Here is a 12912-nt window from a genome sequence, read left to right as displayed (position 1 = left end):
CCGCTGTCCAGAATAACTTCATCCTTATTAGTAAAAATGTATTGAGCATTTGGGAAAAGGAAAGTTTGTTATATAAAAAACTAACCTTAAGATTTCTAATTTTATACATTTTAATCATTCTAATAAGTAAGTTAATTTAAAATTCAATAGGAAAATATAGCTACCTTAAGTCCTTTTTAGATACACTTGGTACATTTTAAACCAGATAATATAAAAAGCATTCGCTCTAAAAGTTGAACAGTATAGACAAAATGACTGTGAGAATCAAAAGGAGAGGCCATGGTTGCTAAGAACCTTTAGGAAAGCCTTGTGGAAAAAGTTCCCTCCGGAGCTGGAGAAATTCTCAGTGGTTAAAAGCACTGTTCCTCTTGCAGAGGATCCAGGTTTAATTCCCAACACCCACATGGAAGTTCACAACCATCTGTAACTCCAATAGCAGGGGATCCAGGGCCCTCTTCTGACCTCCACAAGTACCAAGCACTCATGGGTACACATGCATAAACACAGAAAAAACACACATAATATAAGATAAATAAATCTAAATATAAATGTTTAAAAAGAAAAGAAAAATGTTGCTTCAAAGGAAGTTAACATTCTAAGAATTGCCTTAAATGTGTGTTTAAAACAGAAGCTCCTCTCTGAACATGGCAAACAATGAGGGCTGATGAGAAGACAAGGACAATGGCACGGGGTTTTGATCCTACTTCATGTTCTGGCTTTGTGGGAGCCTAGCCAGTTTGGATGTTCACCTTCCTAGACATGGATGGAGGGGGGAGGACTTTGGACTTTCCACAGGGCAGGGAACCCTGACAGTGAGGGGAGAGGGAGAAGGGTGGGGGGAGGGGGAGGGAAATGGGAGGCTGGGAGGAGGCGGAAACTTTTTTTTTCTCTTTTTCTCAATAAAAAAAAAAAAACAAAAAAAAAACCCAAAAAACCAGAAGCTCCTATAATGGGAGAAAGCAAGGGAGAGGGATTGAACAATGAATATTATCAAAGCACATTATATATGTATGGAAATGTCATAATGAAGCTCATTATTTTGTACAACTAATTTACGCTACGACAATGTTTTTTAAAAAGTAGTCATTCCCAAAGTCAACCTCAACTGAGAGAAGAAACCCGAGAACCTCTGTTTCTTAATGTCCCTGCTGCCCTAGCTCTCTTAAGCTGATCCAAAAAGGTACAAGATAAAGCAGGTGGGAAGAAGGAATATAGCTGATTTTTTGGGGGGGGGGACTAGAAAATAAGATTCATTTAAACAGAGCAGATATCTGTCTCTGCACTTGTGTAAGAATTGCAAATTGGGGAATGATGTTGGCAGGGGATTAGAGTTTAGGTTGTAAAAGAAGGTTGAGTTTAATGCCTCGAATATTAACAAAGAAATTAGAATGTTTCCTTGCTGGTAGTAGTTACATATTAAGATATTTGAAACTAGGGACTGGCATGTTTATAGCTCTGGTCTGAAACCGAATGAAAAGAAACACTGTTGAAAACTGAAAAATGTGTAAACTAAGATTTTGGAGAGTGTGAGTGAGTGAGAGAAAATGAGAGGCTAAACACTTTGGGAAGGAAAAACTGGTAAGATTTGATCACAGGAAATGGGAAAGGCAAGCCTCAAACAAAGCTCTGAAGTACACTCTTCATTAAAATGTTGAAAAAAGTATTTACACCTCCGTTGTTAACATGCCTGTTTAAAAATTACAAATGGAAAATTCGGAAGCGATTCAGTTTTAATAGAAATGATAAATTTACACATATTTTCTCTTTATCTTAGTCATTTATAACTGATTGTCTGCTCGGTTTGAGCAGTAGGGTTGTTCTTGCTCTGTTTCTTTTTTGCGTTGTTCCATTTTGATCCATCATTGCACTGGTGTGTTGTATTCCAAACATATAGAAGGAGCTCAATAAATATTTGTTAAATGAATTAACATTTGGATTCTTAAATGCCATTTGAGAGATTTCTAAAAAACAAGTGAAAAAAATTAGTTACTTAGTAAGTTGAATTTGTTACATTGCTATCTTGCCTATTTTGGTATTTGATATTTTTAATTGCAGAGTTGAAGGAAGTAGTAAAATTCAGTATAGACTAGAACAACAGCAGCAACAAATGTGGAATCCACCTAGGACTTCCAACCATGAACACCATTCTCCATCAGAAGACAAGATGTCTCCAGCATCTCCAATGGATGATATTGAAAGAGGTAAAATCTAAGTATATATAATGTCAATTTATAAAAGGTAAGTAATATTGAGTAAAAGTTTGAATTTCCATTAACAGTGGAACTAACCATAGGTCTTAGTGAGAGAACAGTGTATTTTATGATTGTGTCCTTTTCTGGGGTAATGATGTAACATATAAATTAGCATATTATATTCATGTCATATAATTTCTTTTTATAACTATTTGGGGCAAAAAGGTGTTTCATATTCAGTTCTTTATAGCCTCTTCCTATGAAATGTATTGTTTATAGCTAGTTGTAGATGTCTAAGGCACCAACCCAACAGAAGCAGGAGGAGAGTTGTTTCATCTGCCGTGTCCCTTTTAGCAGGAAGGCATATCTGGGGAGGTACAGAACATTTAAAGGGAAAAAACTTAAATCTTCTTCCCCTCCACCCCTAGCTACAGTTAGGATATCGATGGTACAGTATTGTAACAGCAGCAAGACCCCAGTCATCAAAGTAAATTAGTTGCTTCTATATTCTGTCATCATAATTTGCATGTATCTCAATAACTCCCCCTTCCCTTTTAGGCCCAGTAAAGTATGTAATCCCTAGCAGGTTAGTCTTGTCTCTACAAGCAGTAAGGAAGCTGTCAACTCCAAGTTCTTATTACAAGAGATTTTGAATTTTATTTTATCTTATATTACAACTACTTCCAAAATAGATCTGAATCATGCTATATATTATATTATAATATATATCTTTATATTAATATATACATATATATAGAGAGATATGTAGTTAAAAATTAAGGGATTAAGGGGAAATTTTAAGTAAATTTTCTAGCTATTAAAGTTAAAATGGAATTTAGTTCTGTGCTTACTGGCCAGCAAAACAAAAAATAAAGATGTAATTTGTGTTTTCTATGTTATCTTAATATATAATATATTAACATAGGTTTCAAAGAAACTTTCTAGTCCTTGCTACTAAATCCTAAAAGCAACTCATTGAATGGAATAAGTTCTAGAAAGCAATAAATTGTATTGTATCCTCAAGAGTGATTCTTTGGTGTAAGTAAAAGGTCCTGCATGTGGTGTTTTGTGTCAGACCTCAACTAAAGCATTGCTTGGAAGTCATAATTCAGAAGAGGGTTGGAGTGAATCAGTTAACATGAACCAAGAACAGTTTTTGTGTCCTAAATTTATATGACAAAGGAAAATTCTCTATCTGGAGATGCTTCTATAGCGTGTTCCCTAGACTATATCCTATCAAATTATTCTATCAAATACTTATTGACCCTACAGTACTACTAACTTCTTTTTAAAGATTAATTTAAAAGTATGTGGGGGGGTATGCATGTATGTTCATATGTATGTATGCAAAAGTATGTGTGTGGGAGGAAGGTATGTTTACATGTGCAGGTCCACACTTGCAGATGCCAGACGAGGGCATCAGATTTCTGGAACCTGGAGTTACATGTGGTTGTGAGCCACCTGACAAAGGTGCTGGGAACTAAACTTGGGTCCTCAGAAAGAGCGTGCCCTTAATTGCTGGGCCATCTTTCCAGCCCCATTACTGACCACGCTCGGATGGTTGAGTCACTTTTTCCAATTCATATTCAGAACTTACACTAGAAAATTTGTATATCAGTTTTTGTATTTATATCTTTGAGTTATCTGTAATTTCAGTTTGAGAAATTAGATAGGCGCTAAGATTCCCCCCTTCCTCAGAGACACCAGAAAGCTGAGTATACCAGTAAAAGGAATAATGCCACATGAGTGCTTGCAGTCTCAAAGTGCTCCGCTGTGCTTGGGTTGAGGCTGCCCTTGCCATCAGCACCTGCATGGGGGCGAAGGCATGTGTATGTGGCACCACACTGTGTTCATTCCCCTCCACCACACAGAGACCTTCCCTGCCTTCAGATCTCTCTCTCCCCACTTGAAAGGCACCTTGAGACTGGGTGACACTGGTAAGGGGTCTACCATAACAAGAAGCTCAGTGAGGAGCACTTTTCACTTTCCTTCCCTTAATAAACATACTTTTAGTCTCCTTCCTAGGGAAATCTATTACTCTTTCATTACTGGACACTAATTTTGGTAAACGGAGAGTTCATCACTGACATTTCTTTCAGCACTTAAATAGCATTGTGCCACCTCTGAGTTTCCACTGAGAGACATGATATTACCTATACAGTATTCTTCTGCAGTGATAGGTCATGTCTCTCTTGCCTTCAGAACTTTTATCTTTGCCTTTAGTTTTCAGATGTTTAATTTTGATGTACCTTGGCATGCATTTCTTTGGGTTTATTCTATTTGGGATTTGCTCGACTTCTTGACTCTATGGTTGATGTCTTTAATCAACCTTAGGATGTTTTCAGGCATTATTTCTCCTAATCATTTTTCAATCCCCTTTCTTTGTCCTCTAAGAGTTCAGTTGCTACAAATGTTGGCACTTTTGTCACTCTGCAACAGATCTTTGGGGACCTGTTCACTTTGTTTCAGATATTTTCTGCTTTAGATCAAGGGAATTCTCATGGTTTATTCACTCTCTGGTAAGTGGGCTCTCTACCCAGCGGGTTGTGCTGTCATTTTTACAGTTTCCATTTGATCTGTGTTTAAAATTTCTAGTTTTTAAAATTTTTTCATTTGATTCAAGAGAAATTATAATTGAATCATTCTGTGAAAGTTATTTTAAGATCCTCTCAGACAAGTCTTACATCTAATTTCTCTGAGAATTGATGTGGGCTTTCCTCATTCAAGTTATGGTTTTCCTGATTTACAGCGTAATAGGTAACTTCCCAGCACATCTTCATTTTGGTTTGTATTCTAGGGACAATATTTAAATCTTTTGCTTAGCAGACAGTCATGGTTCAGGTTTAGCATGCAGATACTTGCCTGCTTTTGTGGGCTATGTTTCAAATGACATTCTAATTCCAGACCTTTTGTAGGTCTGTTTTGGTTTTCTTGGTAAATCTCCAGCAACTAGAGTTCCTACTGGTGAACTTGACAAAGGGGCTTTACTAGCATTGAAGTACAGTTCCTGGGGAAAGGAAGTCTGTGGCTTAATACAACAAAGACTGCTCCATGATTGTGTGTGTGTGTGTGTGTGTGTGTGTGTGTGTGTGTGTGTGTGTGTGTGAAGGCTATTTCTCTCACTCCAAGATTTCCTCAGTTGCCTATATTCTTCATGCAGAACTGAGGCCACAAGGACTTTCCTTTGTCCAGTTTGCCACGCTCATTTGTGTCATTGTTGTTTGCTATCATTTGGGCAGTAAACTCTGAGTCTAACTCCTGATATTACTAGAAGACACAATCTCACAGCAAACTCCCTGACCCTCTGAGCCTTACAATCTTTCTGTTCCCTTTTCCCTGAGGTTCCCTGAGGTTCAGGAGTGTCTTTTAGCTGTTTCTGTTAGTACTGGGCTCCACAACTCTCCATTTTGATTGTGGTTTTCTGTTATGATCTCTGCCTGTTGCAAGGAGAAGTTTCTTCAATCAGGGGCGAAGACTACACTTATCTGTGGGTGCAAGGACAAATGTTTATAGATGGTTGTTATCAAGAATTATGTTGGTTTTTAGTCAATTGGTAGTTGTAGATCCTTTTCCAATAATCATGACTTCACTATCACCGAGTAGTTAAGTAGGTTTCCAGTACCAGGTATGGTCTGTCTCCAGTTGACTGTGTCTTACGTACAATTAGAGAGCAGCTGGTATCACCAAGGTGTGTGCACAGTCACTGCTCTCTTAGGGTTATCGTGTCAAGCTAGTCCTTGATGTTGTTCAGAGGCAAATGGTAGCTGGGTGGGACTGCTGGTTGCCTCTTTCCATTGGAAGCTTGCATGGCACCTTCTGCTACCATGAAAGTTAGTCTTCAGAGAGAGGGCATTCAGGTTGGTTCTGGCTCAGGAGTCTTTGGGTCCTGTTTCTGAAGCACATGATATCTTCAATAGCAAAGACCTACCTTCCACCCCCAGATAACCAAGGGCAACATCAACAGGCTGTGTGTTTGGAGTCTCTTGGTTAGCAATGCTACAGGACATTTTTTAAAATAAATGTTAATTTAGATGTTGTAATATGTATTTTATTTATTTTTTATCAAAGTCTTCTTAAAAGATAATGCATTTATATGTTACTGTGTTTCTTCATGTTATTTATTTTACCTATATTTCTTCTTTCAGAACTGAAGGCAGAAGCTAGTCTAATGGACCAGATGAGTAGTTGCGACAGTTCATCAGATTCCAAAAGTTCCTCATCTTCAAGCAGTGAGGATAGTTCTAGCGATTCAGAAGATGATGACCAATCCTCTCCTTCAGGTCCAGGGACATATAGCTCAGGACATTCTAGCATGTCTGCCAGGCCACAGTACAGGACTCCAGACACTGATGCTAGCCGCAATAGATTTCATGACAACAGTGGCCTACTGATGAGCACTTTACGTAAGTATACATGACCACAAGTAACTAAAACAGGATTCGCAGTGTAGCCATGTTTGTTGGGAACTAAAATTTAGTCAGAGAAGAGTCTCATTTTATAACCATTAGCCATATTTAAAATCTACTCTATCATTAGAGTTGGGGTTCCTCTCTGTTTTCTTATTTTATCCTCTTTCCTTAGATAGCCACCTCATGCTTCTGTTTCAGCCAATACTTATATGTAGGTAACTGTCCAGTACATATCTCCATGCAGACCTCTGAGTCCTGGGCAGATAGGTCTGGCTTCATCTCCTAGTAAAAGGCACCTCAAATATGCTTTGTCCAAAAATTAACCTGATATTCTTTGGCTCACTGAGTTTTGCCTAGTGAACGGCAGCATGTTTCATTATGTAAACCAGAAGTCCATTGTATTCTAGGGTGAGTGTCTCTCTTTTCTTTTTGTGTAGTTAATACTTCACCAAGTCCTGTTGACTTTTACCTCCTAAATATTTTTCAAATCCATCTACTTCATTTTGTCTCTACTACTACCACTGTAGTTCGGCTCATTTTCTTGATTCCTGCTACTGCTTCCAGGTCTTCCTCCTAACTTCATGTTCTCTCTTGTCTTAACTGCAATGTCCACTGTGTATTGCCAGTATGTTTGTGTACATGGCTGTAGGTTCATTAGCTGAAGCAAGAGCAACCTTCCAAGGGATGCATCTCTGAAGATAACTTCAGAGTTTTCCTTCCAGCAACCATCAACTACCAATAACGCCTCATCTCAGGGTGGGGTTTTGTAAGGCCCTTCTACATTCATCCTTGACTGGCTTGATCTTATGCAAGTCTTGTGTATACAGTCAAGGCTATTTTGATCCACTGTGTGTATTATTAGCCATATTGATCTTTAAATGATTCAAATGTAATTTATCACCTCTCCTGCTTTAAAACTTTCAAAGTTTGCAATTTCTTTTACAGTAGAGACTAGACCTTAACATAATTATACTGCTTTATTTATTTGTTTTTATGTATTTGTTTATGTGTAGTGTACATGTATATATGTGTATGTACAGGTATGCATGCATTTGTGTACCCATGCATTTGTAGGCTGCAAGTCAACTTCAGTTGTCTCCCTCTATTACTTTCCACCATATTTTTAGTCAAGTTCTGTTACTTTGCCTCTAAGTCACTGATTAGTCTAGATTAGCTGGCCAGTGAGCTCTAGGGATCCAGCACTGGGGTAACAGACTACACACATGTACAGGGGATATGCCCCCTTCTTCTGGGCTCCCAGGGCTTACACAAAGATGGTGTACAGGCATGCATGCAGATAGATATCACATGTGCATAAAATAAAATTAAATAAATTTTTAAAATAAATTTAAAAAGCAGAATAAAACTTTTTTAAAGAAAAGAATTGAAGTACAAACATAAAAAATGGATTTGTTAATGGTATTGGTTTTGAGTTTAAAGGGAAGTAGTAGGAAGCAGCTTGGATAACTTTCAAGAAAGGTTAGCTTAGAAGTGCTTGGACTGAGCTCTCAAGGTCCAGTTGAAGAGCAGAAGGAGGGAGAATATGACCAAGGAAGTCAGGACCATGAGGAATTGATCCACCTACTGAGACAGTGTGCCTGAACTAATGGGAGCTCACCAAAGCCAGCTGGGCTGGGACTGATCAAATTGGACTCTCTGAATGTGGCTGACAATTGGGGCATACTGAGAAGCCAATGATAATGGCACTGGGATTTGTCTCTACTGCATGTACTGGCTTTTTGGGATCCTGGTCTGTTTGGATGCACACCTTCCTAAGCCTGGATGAAGCGGGGAGGGCCTTCTCTTGAGAACTGGAGGGGGAGGAGGAAGGTGAGTGGGGGAGCGGGAAAGAAGTTGGAGGAGGGGAGGAAGTGGAAATTTTGATTCCTATTATTTATAAAGTAATAAAAAATTATCAGAGAAAAAATGATACTACATAATGCTAAAAATAAAAAAAGAAGTTCTTGGAATGTTGGCTGGGAGACAGTTCTGTCAGTAAAGCACTTGCTATACAAGTATAAAGACCTAAATTGACTTCCCAGAACCCATGTTAAAAACTGTATGTGGGCCGGGCAATGGTGGCGCACGCCTTTAATCCCAGCACTTGGGAGGCAGAGGTAGGCGGATCTCTGTGAGTTCGAGACCAGCCTGGTCTACAGAGCTAGTTCCAGGACAGGCTCCAAAGCCACAGAGAAACCCTGTCTCGAAAAACCAAAAAAAAAAAAAAAAAAAAAAACCTGTATGTGGCCACAGGGGAGCTGCTGGGGAGGCAGAGACAGGCAGTCAGCCAGCCTAGCTTAGCTGGCAGATCCCGGTGCCTGAAGAACAATGTCCAACGCTGTGTTCTGACTGCCCTTGCATGTACAGACACATACCTACACATACAAAGTACCTGTTATGTAGCTAGAGAGATAGCTCAGTTAATAAGGTGCTTAACAGACGTTAGTTGAGTCCCTTGAATCAATGTTAAAAACCAAAAACAAAACCTAAATGTGATGGCAAGCAGATGCCTAGAGCTAGATAAGCGCACTTGCTTGCGTTCCAGGCTAGTGAGAGATCATGTCTAAAAAGAAAAGAAAAAGAAAGACAGACAGAGGGAGGGAGGGGGAGAGAGAGAAAGAAAAAGAAAAAGTAGATGGCCTTGAGGAACAATGCCTCTGTCTTCCACATGCACATGAACACACACAAAGTTGCTTGATATAAGTAGGGAAGTTAAGTTATGATTTCTGTTGGAAGCAGACAGTGTATGGTGGAGGCAGGGTGAGGTGGGAAAGATCCATAGATATGTGGATGATCTTCAGTTAGTAAAAGGAAGCTGGGAAAAGGCACCATTTGCATCCTGACAGCTGCTGCTGTTTCTCAATCCATTGCTTTTACAGCCTGGGACCTACCATATCTTCAGAAGATAGCAATCTTTAAATGTGATTGCAAAACCTGTTTCTGGTAAATGAAACTGTAGGCTGGGTTTAAAGAACCTCAAAATCCTGTAAGAGTGTTAAAAAGGTAGCGAAAAAGACAAACTTCCCCTCAAAATGGGCAAACAGAATTCGAAACAAGAAAAAGAAATGTGTTGCTAAGAAAGATACTATGAAGACATAATTCTTTTCTTTTCTTTTTTCTTTTTTTCTATTTTGAGACAAGATCTCATTATGTAGGTCTGACTGGCCTGAAACTCGTTTGTAGACCAGGCTGACCTCAAACTTAAAAAAAAAATCACCTTCTACCTTCTGAGTACTGAGATTAAAGGTCTGAACAACCACACCTAATCCAAAACATAGTTTTAAAAAGATAATAAAGGAGCCGGGCAGTGGTGGTGCACGCCTTTAATCCCAGCACTCGGGAGGCAGAGGCAGGTGGATCTCTGTGAGTTCAAGGCCAGCCTGGTCTACAAGAGCTAGTGCCAGGACAGGCTCCAAAGCTACAGAGAAACCCTGTCTCAAAAAACTAAAAAAAAAGGAAAGCAAAAATTAATAAAATGCAACAAATTACAAAAATAACAAAGTAACTCTACAGAAAAGTGTTTGCATAGCATACACAAGGCCCAGAGTTGGAGTTCCATCATTTTAAAAATAAATTTGCATCAGTAGGATGGTTCAGTGGGTAAAGACACTTGTCACCAAGTTTTCTGACTTGAGTTCAGTCTCCAGAAATCACATGGTGGAAGGAGAGAACTGACATCCACAAGCTGACCCCTGACTCCCACGTGCATGCATGAATGCACACACATGTGAGTAAATAAACGTCTAAAAATCTTTTGAAAGGACAGGTCATGGAAATTTCTTGAAAAAGGTCAATAAAAATAGTCAAGATGGACATGGGTGAAAAATGAATTAGTTAGATGGAAGATAATACTATGGAACTATTCCAGAACACAATATAAAATAAAAAGTAAGAGAGACAGTTTAGAGATATGGAAAATAGATGGCAATGATGAAACACTGTATACTAGGAATTCCGTGAACGACTAGAAAGGAGAGTATGGAAAACTTTAGAATTTTCCAGGACTGAAAACAGTCATGAATCTACTCCAGAGTCTAAACTGGATACATGAAAATAAAGACACACTTAAACTACGGCGCATCGAGGACGAAGTGACAGCTCTGCTGGCACGCCCAAGTCAAAGCTGGCATTTTCTTCTGAGGAGCTGCAAAGACTCCACTTCTCTCTGCTTCCATGTTTCTTCTATACTCTTACAGTTGTATTCACCAATGTAGTTAGCTTCAACTTAGTTGCCTACTTAAAATTGTCCCATGTGTTCTTATTATGCTTCAAGCAATCCTTGTTATGACTTTTTCTGGTCTTTCTGACCTCATTCGCTATCTTCCTCATTTATCCCACTCTAGCCACCGTAGCCTTTTTGCAAGTCAAAAAAAATCATGTAAGTCCCACCCCTATTCTGGCATGTACTGCAAGCCTACTCAGGGAAAGTCAGTTTTCTTCAGCGGTGTGATCCAAGATCCACCCTTGTATATGCAGGCAGAGCCAATTGGACTCACTGTGTTATCTTTTTTTTTTAAAAAAAAGAGGATTAAAAAGAAAACCAAGATATAAAGTTTGGAAAATGGTGTGTTGTCAGGGAGGGAGGCATCCAGGAGGAGTTAGTTGTAGAGGTGAGTTTGAGGTGGAAATGATGTAAATACATTATATGCATGTGTGAAATTACCGAAAAATGTATAATTAAAAAAATCACAACCACTCTACACTTGCCTTGGGCATTTATACTTGTTCTCTTCAGTTAGACACTATGCCTCCATTTTTTTTTTATGACTTTCTACCTTAAATTTCTGTTCAAATGTTGCCTCTCCTAAAGCTCTCTCAGCAACAGTATCTATAATAGCACCTCCTGCTGTCTTTCCACAGCATTTGTCCCTACTAGATATGTTTCCTGTCTTTGTGCTCCATTGAGGTTAGCTCAGTGACTAAGCTCACAGACAATCGGTTATTAGATATTCTTTATGGTGCTAAGGGTTGAACCCCAGGCTCTGTGCAGAGTAGGCAAGCATTCTGACATTGAATGACATCTAGTCTAGTGACCCTTAACATCTGTTCCATAATGGCTTGGAATGCATTTTAAATTAAAGGTATTATAATTTTTTTCCTCTTGAAAACAATAGCTTGATTTTTAAAAGCATTTTTATCTCATTTCTTGATGTGATAAGCCGATAGTGGAAAGAGAGACAATGTCATCAGCATGTGAAAGGAGGCTAACGTAAGTGATAGGTGGCACTGGGAGTTTGCTGCTATGGTTTCTCTTTTCTAGGCAGTATTGATCGCTTTACCAGATATGTGGCATAATTATATGATAAGCAATCATATTATCAATTACAAAATGCTAGATTAACAGAATCACTTTTGACATAACAGTTGCACGTTTATTTTTGATAAAGCTAAATGAACACATTAAATATTAACAGTTCACATTTTTAATGACTACGATTTTGTTTGTTTTGTTTTAGGAAGTGATTTGCAGCTGAGTGAATCGGAAAGTGACAGTGATGACTGAAGCGATATTGCGTTACAAAGAAAACATTTGTAAAACGTGGGATAATCTGTCTCGTATTAAGATTAAATACTCCTTGACTAAGGAAATTATGTAACTTTTGCTGAAAAACATTAAATTGATTCAGAATTTCAACGTTTTATTGGTATTCTCATGTTTTATCTTTATTCCTAAGAGAACATCATCACATTTGATAGATGAGAAGACAGATTCGGAAGTTAGGGAACTTGTCCCGGATATTGGTAATGACAAGCTGCAGACCAAGTATTCCGGAGTATAGGCCCAGGGCTCTCTTTTGCCACTTTGTTGTCCCAGATTGTGAAGTCCTAGAACAACTGATTTATAGCAAAGTTCATGGTTTTCATTATGGTTGTGCCTTTCCTATTTGATATTCTTCAAATTTTGACTGAAAATTCTTTCATTCTTGCCAAATTTAAATATGTTTTGTTGTCTTTTATGGTTTTTTTGCCTTCAAGAGAAGAGTTTAAGTATTTGGCGTTTATATTTATAACACCTTTGAATCTAAGGAAATATAAGTATTTAGTTATAGCTGGCCTGACAACATATTACACATTACTATCTTCACACTTTTACCCTTTCCCAGTACCCTGTAGTTGGAATTATATGGGGTATGCCTTTTTAGATCAGCCTTCATGGTTCAGTAATCTTTAGAAGGCTGAATATTATTCCAAGTCTACATGTACCATAGTTCATCCTTTTGCCTATTGAATAACACTTGGTTGCCTCAAATTTTGACAATTATGGAAAAATTCAACATCATCAGTTCTTGCTGATTTTATTTAGCTATAAT

General features: G+C 38.3%; 1 protein-coding gene across 2 annotated transcripts in view; it reads left to right on the top strand.

Moving 5' to 3' along the window:
• Eaf2 (ELL associated factor 2) overlaps nucleotides 1-12241 on the top strand; it is a 48631-nt gene extending 36390 nt beyond the window's left edge. For both annotated transcript variants that reach the window (XM_075964879.1, XM_075964889.1), the window contains 3 exons: nucleotides 2056-2201; nucleotides 6338-6595; nucleotides 12058-12241. In XM_075964879.1, the coding sequence (XP_075820994.1) occupies nucleotides 2056-2201; nucleotides 6338-6595; nucleotides 12058-12104 (451 nt within the window). In that variant the 3' untranslated portion in view covers nucleotides 12105-12241. The remainder of the gene's footprint in view (nucleotides 1-2055; nucleotides 2202-6337; nucleotides 6596-12057) is intronic.
• The last annotated feature ends 671 nt before the right edge of the window (nucleotides 12242-12912 follow it).

The sequence above is a fragment of the Microtus pennsylvanicus genome, chromosome 1, assembly GCF_037038515.1.
Source record: "Microtus pennsylvanicus isolate mMicPen1 chromosome 1, mMicPen1.hap1, whole genome shotgun sequence".
Lineage (NCBI taxonomy): Eukaryota > Metazoa > Chordata > Mammalia > Rodentia > Cricetidae > Microtus > Microtus pennsylvanicus.
Note: the sequence above shows the minus strand (reverse complement) of the source record. Positions and strands in the feature narration are given on the sequence as shown.